The sequence below is a fragment of the Cotesia glomerata genome, linkage group LG8 (assembly GCF_020080835.1).
Source record: "Cotesia glomerata isolate CgM1 linkage group LG8, MPM_Cglom_v2.3, whole genome shotgun sequence".
Taxonomy (NCBI): Eukaryota; Metazoa; Arthropoda; class Insecta; order Hymenoptera; family Braconidae; genus Cotesia; species Cotesia glomerata.
Window position 1 is genome coordinate 5,644,855 of NC_058165.1, and position 11,654 is coordinate 5,656,508.

Consider the following 11,654-nt stretch of genomic DNA (forward strand, 5'->3'; position numbering starts at 1 on the left):
TTATTTCATAATTGAACAATTTTTGAATTTTAATAATAAAAAATAACTTCCTAGTTTTTTAAAACTTCATTTTTTAAGCAAGAAGTTCAAAATTGATTAAAAATAAATGATGTTTTTTTTTATTTATTTATTATTTAGAGTCGGTTTTAACTGCTGTGGTCATATCGCCGACTTTTAACTGTTGGGAGTGGTACGTTGGGTCTTTTTGGGTTGTGTAAATCTTAACCTACGCGGCAAGGGCCGAATATCAACCAAGTTGATTTCTAAGACCAGCTTGGGATTCGAACCCACGCCTGGCCGGTAAGTTAGTCCGAGTTCTCTATAGGCCATGCGCCTTAGACGACTCGGCTAACGTCACCGGTTAATAAATGATTTATTAGTAAATAAATATATATATTTATATTTGTATATTTTTATTTATATTCATAAATCTATTTGTAAGTAAATAAATCATTTATTAAAAATCATTAGTTTCTTGCTAAAATATATTTTTTTTTTAATACTAAAGGAAATTTTGTAGCAAAAGTTATGTAGCAAAAAATACCATTTCAAACAGCGAAACAATCATAACAGTTTTATTATTATCAAAAAAATAATTAAATACCACCCTGGAGTTCAAATTATTATTTGAAACATTAAAAGCTAACAAGAATTTTAGCATATTTTATAATTGCACGTCTCAAAGCGTGAAGCGCATGAGGTAGTGTTTTACTTCCGCCTCGTCAAGGTCAAGCAATTTTATGATCTTTAAATGCCTCTATCAGAACCTTATTATACTTATACAATAACATGAGTAGATTTAAATCGAGAAAATATTTGAAGTAATATCAAACTTTTCAAAAATCATTTTATATTGCTACACAGAAAAAAAGAAATATTTGATCGATATAAGATTTATTTATGCCAAAGATAGATATTTGGATATGGCCAAATAAATATTTATTTCTGGTAAATATATAATATATTTAGCGATTTAATTGCGTAAAATAAATAATTTGTTTATGGTAGAGATATGGTTTATTTGTGGTAAATAAATCATAGTTGAAAATAATGAACTTTTGAAATTTATTTTACCAATTTTCAGAAATTATAATGGTTTTAAAATGAAAAAATAATTATTTTTTATTCTTTTAGTTGAATAATAAAATATTTTCTGTATCTTCTATTGAATGAAAGTGTTAATTATAGGTTAAGAATAATTAAGATTTGTTTTCGTAAAATATATTATTTTAAACAACTTAAGTTGTTTTATGGTAATTACCATATAAGTTAGGTATGACTTTTTCTGATCCCCAATTAATAAATAGTTCATCCATCGATGAATAGAATTAATGATAACTATTATGTATGCAAATAAACTATTTTTTGAAACGTCGCTGTAGCTTTAAATTAAGTTGTAATCAAAACAATCAACACTTGGTAATAATGGCGGTTACTCTTCGCGCGATTCAAGTGACGTCATAAGAGCAATAGTTGAGAGTTTTAATACCAAAGATGTCAATGTTTTCGACAAATTTAGTATCCTTACCACAAATAAATGAGATACTTCTGACGAATAATAAAATAATTCGAGCCAACTATTGTATTTACTTGTACCAAACCTATATAGTTGTCATAAGGAAATATTTAAAAAAATGACTCAAATAAATTTGTGATAAATATTTCTTTTTTTCTGTTTATCAATAGCCTAGTTTACGTAGTTTTTTCTTTTTTAATAAATTTTATTCAAACTTACTATGATACACATGTACAAAAACAAAACAACTTTTCTTATTTCTCTCACGTGAAAACTATGGTGCCACTTAATCAAGCTAGATTTTTTAAACTACGCGCGTATATGACGAGAAAAACGAGCGCCAATAATTAAAAAAAAAAAAAAAAAAATCGAAAATACTCTATAAGAAATTGCTTAACTATTTTTTTTTCTTTTAAACATCAACTGCACAATTTATTTTTTGCTTAAACAATGAATGAGTGTTATGAAGCGTGCACTTTTGGATTTTCCAAACTTTTTTAATTTTTTTCTATGTAGAATTTCAAAACTTTCTATTTCTGACATTAAAAATTACAAAATAAAATTTTTTAGATAAAATTTTTTTTTTTTTTTAAAGCCAAAAGTATGCATCTAAATGAAAATTTTATTTTTCACTGGGAATTTCCAGAAAGTATAATTATAAATTCGAGTTTTTCAACTTAAATACAAAAATATCCTCATGACGAAAATATCACCGGTGGGACATACTATTTTGTCTGTTTATTTTGTCAAATAATGAACAAATGTTAACAACAAACAACATAGATTATATTAATAATAGAATCATGTGCTGAAGTGGTTATTTTCAGGTAAAATGCTTGAGAATGCGATTGTCAAGGGATGAATAGCCTTAAATTAATTGTCGAAAGATGACTAAGGGCTTATGGTTCACGCCCTTTCTAGCCGAAAAGTGAAAGCCTACTTCCAGTAAAGTCAATACTCAATATTCTTGGGTACGTTTATTTTTGCAGATGAAAGATACTGGACGGTAGAAAAGAATAATCCTGAGAAAATACACAGATAAATCTGCAGTAAAGAAAAGTGATACGTGAAATGAGTAAAAGAAGGAATAAAACTAGAAAAGAAAACGGGTAAAAATGCAAGAGGATGTGACTATGATGGTCAATAGAGCAATTCTCATCAACTATAAAGTAAGACGAAAGTGAAATGAATACAAATGATAGTAAAGTTACCTGCTTAGTAATTGGATGATCCTCTATTCAGGAGATAATCTTCCGTTTAACTTTCTGGGATTCTATTGATGTCGAACGATTGACTATTGACTCTCAATTTAACTTTTTCAGTAAGTGTTCATCGGAAAAAATTATTTTCTTGAATCAAAGATCGACTTGTAATGTAAATATAAAATAACATACTGATAGAACACTGATAGAAGGATTTCTTAGCATTTAAGAAGATTTCTTTGTATTTAAGAAATCATTTCTTAAACATCATTTCTTAGCATTTGAAAAATATTTCTTAGTATTTAAGAAATGTTTCTTTGTATTTAAGAAATATTTCTTAGTAGTTATATTTCTTAATATTTAAGAAATATTTCTTTGTATTTAAGAAATATTTTTTAAATACTAAGAAATGATGTTTAAGAAATGATTTCTTAAATACAAAGAAATCTTTTTAAATACTAAGAAATCCTTCTATCAGTGAAGGATGTAGTTTTATTTAATAAGATTTACTAATAGTTACTAAATCATTTATTAAATCCCATTTATTTCCACCAAATAAATATTTAGTAGTATTTAACAAATTATTTATTGCTACTCAAAAAATGGTTTATTGGTATTAAAAAATTTAATTTTTTAACTAAATTTAGCGTATAACCTAACTTTTTTACTCAAAATAAATAAAAAAAAATTAAAATAAATAATTTTAAGTAAAAAAATAAGGTATTATTAAAAAAATCATCTAATTAAATTATAATTCTTTATTTGAGACATTTATAAAATTTAAAATTAAACAAGTTTTTAACTTATCAATAATAGGCAAATTAAAAAATTTAATCTAAACTCCACTGAGAAATTACATATAAGCCATTTGGGAATATGTGTTTTTTCAAAAGTTTGATAAATCTCCCAAAATCGAGCTGAATAAAATAATCTGAATTAGTTAATAGGTTATGTATCACATTGGAATTAAAGCATAGCCATCTACCGACAATACTTACCAAAGAAATATTTAGTACCTACTACTAAATATTATTTGGTGGAAACGAATATTTATTTCCATGTAATAAGGTTTCGTTTATATTAATATAATTTATTTAGAATAAAAAAATCATTTATTTAACTGTAACAAATAATATTAATGGATAAAAAATATTTTATTTTCCCAAATAAATGACTAAAAATTTTGTTACTAAATCAGTTTAGTACTCCGTACTGAATTCTTCTATCAGTGCACCGTCATTACAACAACGTCAATTTTGTAAATAGAAAAGAAAAAAAAACGATAATCACTTTTCGTACAACGTTAAAAGGCAAATAATGTAGCTTTTGTTGGCACAAAGAAGCTGTATATTTCTACTAAACACTGTGACTACTCGTTTCAGTACAAGAAATCAGTTGCGATATGCAAAAAGTGTATGCTCGGTGATTCTTTGCTTACTAAGCAATTGACAACCTTACGACCAGAACGGATCGGACAAGTTGCGCCCATTTGCCCTTTTGTAATTCTTCCTTAGTATGTATACATAAGAATACGTATATACATATATATACATAAAGAAGAGAGAGAGAGGGTCATTTGCACCCATCGCATACATCCTCGGAAAAGCAAGAAAAAAAGGTGAGATCGAATGAAAAGGAAAGAAGGGAAAAAATCTTTCGGGTGGGCAAATTCTAGTGTGTATGTACGTTTTGTGGGTATTCTCAATGGATTTACAAGAGATTAGACAAAACTTCGTTACACCCATGAGTCAAACTATTGATACGATAATTTGTCACGGTGGTTTACTGTCGTCTCTCATTTATTCAATATGTTACATCGGTATTTGTTAGAAGTAATCGTATGAATAAGTTAAAAATTTTGAAGATGAAAATTAATTGATATTTCAATCGGTTAATCACATTATTTTTATTTATAATGATAATAAAAATATGGGTTTTTCGAAATGTTGGTAAATTGAAGAAAAATTTCAAGTTGTAATTATTTTAACTGACAATTTGATTGTCTTATAAAAAATCAATTACAATAATAAAAATGCTTTTAAAAATTTCCACTAATAATTTCTCTTAATTTTCATGCGTGAAATTTTTTCATTAAATTATCTTAATAATAATTTGATTGCTATAAAATTATGAAAAAATTTCTGTCTGTCAACTTCAGTGTCATTATTGTTAAGATATTTTAATTGTGATAAAATATCCAATTCTTGGCTTTTGGATATAACTATGGTATTTTTGATGTAGGTATAAATAAAAATATTTAATCTTAATAACATAACAACTAATGAAAGAATTAAGAATGTAAAAATTTTCAAGCAAACGTCGTAAGTTTAGTGTCAAAGTTACGATACAGGGGATGCGATTAAGGGGTAAGTAACGAAAGATTAATAATAAACTTTGGTGTATATAGGATCATACTTAATATATATATGTCAGTGATACGATGGACATGCAAATGAAATGGTGCTGTCCCGAGAGGATAATATAAACAACATAACAAGTGAAGGCTGTAATCCAGAATATATACACATCTCATTAACAATTACTGATCAGTTGCTCTTAATGTTGCATATATATTATACAACCTTGTATTAAGTATACGAAAAAAAAATTACAATTATTACATCGTAATTTAGGATCAGACTTTCAATATCTTGACTTTCATAATTTTTAATTGTAAAATTTACGCGTAGATTATAATCGGAATGATACGTCGTAAAAATTCGTATGTTCACTACTTTGATTAATAATTTTTTTTTCAAGATGGTAATAGCCCGTGTAAAAGGAAATTGATCTAAAAATGTTCACAGCTTGTTACATCAAAACATGCCACAAATGTGAACATTTTTTGACCAACTGATAAAAAATCGAGAATGCTTTGAGACATGCAGAGTCTGGATTGATTGATAAATTTTGCAAATTTTGTAATGTTTTTTTTTAGACATTTTTTAAACACGTTTGAAATATTTTTTGAACAATTTTAAGACACTTTTAAATATTTTTTGAACACTTTTGAGACATCACGACTCAGCATGTCTCAAGGCATTCTCAATTTCTTATTGGATATACAAAAAATGTTCATTTTTTAAACTTTTTCTTATACGAGAGAGTTGTGAAAATCTTACATTTAGATTATAAGCCGAAAAATAAGTACAAAATTTTCTCATTACATTAACTTTAGTATGATAATGGATAATAAATGTATTACGCATTTTATATAAGCAGCACTAATATATGTTCAACAATAACGTTCACGCAATGGTGACTGGTGTCACGAATAGGATTGAGGCACCTGTCCTCAGGTATTAGCCTGCCAGTCTGTTAATCTAGTAAAGTCATTAGTTCATCCGGAACTCCCATACGTCGTATATACATACAGATCTATATATATACACACTGGCATGGATTAAATAATGCAAACACTCGATAATACCCCAGTGGCTGAAGTAGATGGATGTTTATATATATATTGTCTATATCCTTTCTTTGATATAAGCATTTACCCTCTACGGAAAAAATATATATAAAAACATATAAAAAATTTAAATCTAATTTATATGCATTTTCTTCGAACACATATAGGAGCAATTTTTATATATTATGAAGAAAACTTGAAGATCAAAAATCGAACATATTTGTTTGTCTGGTAAAATTTTCGAAATGACTAAAATTATTCGCATAAAAGTGATAATGGTGAATGATTTTTCGATGAAAGTAGTTCTCAACAAAAATAAACTCTATCAAGTGTTTAAATTGTTGTTATAAGAAAGTTAGACTCGTCAGAAATGTTGATTTTTTTAGTATATTGGTTAGTTCTTGATAAAATAAGCGAAAATTTGGTAGACCATTCATGTGCGTGTACTAAAAGGACTAAGTTGTGCGTGGTTTTCCATTTATTACTCTCTAGGGTGTTCTATGTCTCATTCAAAGATGTCTTTTATTTCCTTAGCAAAGACCTTGTACAGTAAACTAACTTACTTTTGGTTGCTCGGCTATCACTATATTGTTTCCTTTACTAAATTATTGCAATGGTTATTTTTTTACTTGGATTAATTTACTATTACACATGTTCAATAAACAGGTTTATAAATTTTTACAGATATAGCTGGAATGAGATAAAAAAATAACTTTTTTAATCCAATTTTAGAAAATTTACTTTTTATACAATTCATTTTATTACACTGAAAAAAAAGTGTATATCTGGATTATAACGTAACAAGTATAAAAAATACAGTTTTCTGCACAGTAAAAAACTTTTTTTTTTATTGACTCAAAATATGGATTAGTTTAATTAACTATTGATAAATAATTATATCGACTATGTTTTAATAAATATTTATCTGTTATCGTGTTTCACAAAAAATTATTAAGAGACTGAAAATTTGTTGCAGGCGACATCTCAGATAGCTTAACTGAAAGAGCTCTTGGTGCGTAACCAAAAGATCCGGGTTCGATTCCCGGTCCGGACTGTCCGAATCATTTTTTCTGTTTTCTGAGTTTAAGATGACTATTAAGCCGATATTAAAATAAAAATAGTTTAAGTAACTATCTATTGGGGTTCAATATAATAAATAATTATTATAAATTAGCAAAGATATTTTGATGACCATTGGTTGTATATATATACAAGTTTAAGAGGGTATTCTGGTCTAGAAGCCTAAATTTTAGGCATTTTTCAAACTAACATAAAAAAAAAATTAAGAACATTTTTACTATCGGTTTTTTTATATGATGTTTATTAACGTTTCAAGAATATAAAAAAAAATTGAAAAAAAAAAAATGATAAATTGGACAAATTACAGGTCGGTGAAGTGGGGGCTACAAAAAAAACGGTGCACCCTGGTTGACATGATTCCAGCCCTTGTAGTGATCTGAAACAAAAAAATTTGAAAAATTCTCAATCTGTAAAGATGTCGCTATCGCGTTGACTTTAGTCAAGAAAAAAAAAAAAAATTCACAAAATGGCATCGACATGAAATATCAATTTTTTTTTTTACCCCCTTTTTTTGACCTTTTCGAATTTTTTAAAAATACTCCAAATTGAAATTTTTTAAAATCCAAGGCAGACGCGATAGAGAGATATATAAAGAAGATTCCCACCAAATTTCAAAAGAATCGGTCGGGTAGAACTTGAGCTATCATGTCAACCACTTCAAAAAAAGTAGTTTTGAGAAAGACGCGTTTAAAGTTTGAGAAACAATTATAGTAGAATAACTCGTATAATAACATTCAATACTCACTTTGGATTAATCGGCGATTCCAGATCCATACATTGGGCCTTCCTCAACTTCATATTCGATGTTTTGTGAAGTTCTTTCAGCTAATCGAGCTGTTCTGCCTTCTTTGGAAGCAGCAGTAGCTCGTAGCTCAGAGCGCTCAATTCGAACTTCGTTACGTCTGATAGCAAATGAATGAGCTTCAGTACCAACGGTGATGCCCATAAGTTCCATCATTTTTAAGATGGGTAAATAACCTTCATTAAAAATGGAATATATATGAAGGCTTATGTCGAAAACAAAAGAGTTCTTGGAAAGAACGAGTGCTCAAGTCTTCCAGGAACTGCCACTGTTTATTGTGTGATTCGCGACGATCGGCCGGCTTAGATGCTGCGTCACAAAATCGACTGTATCTTCGAAAATAATTCGAATTTTGAAAAATCCATTTAAGGACATATTTTTAAAGGTCTAAACTTTGAAAATATGCAAAAAAAATCGATTTTTTCAAATTTCTAGACCAGAATACCCCCTTAAGTTTCATGCCATTGGTCAAGTGACTAGTGGATCTAATTTAAGCCCATAGATGGACAGTTCATCATCGCTTTTGTTCGAGAGCTATATTCTCTCTTCCCATTAGTTCGATGGAAATCCATCGAACTTGAATACTAGTAAAGCTGGAAGCTTGTAGTATCTGTTCGAGTTATCAAGATGTTAAGTGTATGATAGTGAAAGAAATCGAATGACAGCAAAGACAGACTTGGAAAAAATAAATGGGCTTGGTTACCAAGCCAGGAATCGAACCTGGATCTCCCTGATAACATGTCAGGAGCTCTACCAGATGATGAACTGTCCATCTATGGGCTTGAATTAGATCCACTAGTTACTTGACTAATGGTATGAAACTTAAACTTATATATAATAAATAATTTTAGATATAAGAACTTCAATTAAATAGTGGTAATGCTATTTAACTAGATATTCCTAGCTCAGAAAACTATATTTTTCTCTCAGTGCATAAATAGTGACAGGAAAATGGAATTGAATATATACTGAAATAAAAGTGCATATTTAAATGAATTATAACGCCACAAGTTAAAAATACAGTTTTCTAACTTTTTTTTTTGTAATTACTCGAACTATGCATTAGTTTAAGTATACTTAATTTAAGTATAAAGTTATAACTATTGATAAATAGTTATATCGACTATATTTTAATAAATATTTTTCTGTTATTGTGTTTTACAAAAAATTATTAAGTGATTGAAAGTATTTTACGGACGATGTCTCAGATAGCTTTACTGGAAGCGCCCTTGGTGCGTAATCAAAAGATCCGCGTTCGATTCCCAGTCCGGGCTGTCCAAATTATTTTTTCGATTTTCTGAGTTGAAGTTAATCAAGATGATTACCAAGCCGATATTTAACTAAAAATAGTTTAAGTAACTATCGATTGGGGTTCAATGTAATAAATAACTTAAGTACAAGAACTTCAATTAAATAGTGGTGTGCTATTTAACTAGATATTCCTAGCTCAGAAAACTATATTTTTCTCTCAGTGCATAAATAGTGACAGGAAAATGGAATTGAATACATACTGAAATAAAAGTGCATATTTAGATGAATTATAACGTCACAAGTTAAAAATACAGTTTTCTAACTTTTTTTTTGTAATTACTCGAACTATGCATTAGTTTAAGTATACTTAATTTAAGTATAAAGTTATAACTATTGATAAATAGTTATATCGACTATATTTTAATAAATATTTTTCTGTTATCGTGTTTTACAAAAAATTATTAAGTGATTGAAAGTATTTTACGGACGATGTCTCAGATAGCTTTACTGGAAGCGCTCTTGGTGCGTAATCAAAAGATCCGCGTTCGATTCCCGGTCCGGGCTGTCCAAATTATTTTTTTGGTTTTCTGAGTTGAAGTTAATCAAGATGATTACCAAGCCGATATTTAACTAAAAATAGTTTAAGTAACTATCGATTGGGGTTCAATGTAATAAATAACTCAAGTACAAGAACTTCAATTAAATAGTGGTGTGCTATTTAACTAGATTTTCCTAGTGCAGAGAACCAGATTTTTCTCTCAATGTAAATATACATATAACTTACATCTATAAATAATAAAAAATTAAATATATATTTTCCTCGCTAAATAATGGTGTTACTTATAAGCAGGGTCGAGTGAATGCCTAGGTCACTAGATATGTAGTGTCCATAACATACACATACGTATTTCCACATACATCTGTAGCTTTATCATTAATTCATCAAAATGAAGATCCCATGGATATAAAAATAATTTGGTTTATGGTAACAGAAGCGACACCCATGTCCAAGAGATATGAGTCAACGTAGCTACAATATTACGCAGGTCTCCATATGCCGTCTATAACACAAAAATGAATTGTGAAAACTTTTCATTTTTCTTCAAGGTTTTTTTTTATACTTTTTTGATGCAAAAAACCATTGAAGTGAATTGAAGATTGATTGTACTTTGTAAGAGTATAAAATAAAAATTTTCCAACATTCGCTTCCACGTATGTGTACAATATATAATGAGTTTGAGGATCTTCTGCCCATTCCACTCGTCATTGAGCATGTTGTCCGGCTGATAAATAGTAGCAGGTCCTATGCGAGTCTAGTCTGACATATACATCGCATCTGTGAGGCTTGACAGAGTTATATACTTTAATGCACGAAAAACTTGAGTACTTGTCCCTTGAGGGGATATAAGGGGTAGAACCGCTTGCTCGCGCCCCCTTGTTCAATAATATACCAGGGTGTTTCCTATTATCATTATAATCATGGACCGAAGCACTGATCAGCTGTATTGTTAGTGCCAAATGCTGGCTGGTGTACTGTTGTATCGTAAACCTACTGAGAAGGTACCATAATATTTAACAATACAATAGATATGTTTCAGAATATATATATATGTACCTCTAAATTATCATTATGAAAAAAAAAAAAAAATGAAAACGAGGTTAGTTGAGTTTGTTAAGAAAAATAATTAATTAGAATATGTGAACTACTGGATTTTTTTTGTTTTAACAAAAGAAAAATTCCTGTCAATATAAGAAAGTTTCTGTGTTAACGTAGAAGAAATTTTTATGTTATACTTATGACAAAATCGACAAAAACTTTAATCTACTAACTACACTGAATAAAAAGGATTTTTTTCAAAAGATATGCAAATTCAAAATTTCGCGATTTTTCCAGTTTTTCAATTATGTTTTTGTAATATCTCGAAAGCTATTATAGATACAGGAATGGCCTTTCGTTTGTGTGAAAGGGGACACTTGAAACTATTAAAAAAAAATATTTTAGAAAAAAGTTTTGAAAAATTCGAAATTTGTCCAATTTTGAATTTTTTAAAATCCTCAAAAATAACGATTGACACTAAAATTTTGGCTTAATTTTTTTTGTATAATACCTTGTATTAAAAATATAAATTTTTGAATTTCAAAAAAAATTTTTTTTTTATGCAACTTCTAAATAAGGTAAACTTATGACGATACAAAGTATTGTAATTTTTAGCATTAAAAAATTAAATGCCCGACGTGGAAATATTAAATAATAAATTAATTTCAATTATTTTTTATTTTTTGAACATCTAGATGTATCTGTCTGCATGTAACAAGTATTAGCTCCAAATAATACTCATCCCAATTTTTGAATTAGATTAGTTTATTTACTTTGTAGTGATTTTCTTTGTT

At 28.3% G+C, this 11,654-nt stretch overlaps 1 protein-coding gene across 1 annotated transcript in view; it reads right to left on the minus strand.

Moving 5' to 3' along the window:
• LOC123271024 (phenoloxidase-activating factor 2-like) overlaps positions 1-1,336 on the minus strand; it is a 36,291-nt gene extending 34,955 nt beyond the window's left edge. Inside the window, exon 1 of the mRNA XM_044737242.1 lies at positions 1,262-1,336. Within this exon, the coding sequence (XP_044593177.1) occupies positions 1,262-1,316 (55 nt within the window). The 5' untranslated portion in view covers positions 1,317-1,336. The remainder of the gene's footprint in view (positions 1-1,261) is intronic.
• Between the last annotated feature and the right edge of the window lie 10,318 nt (positions 1,337-11,654).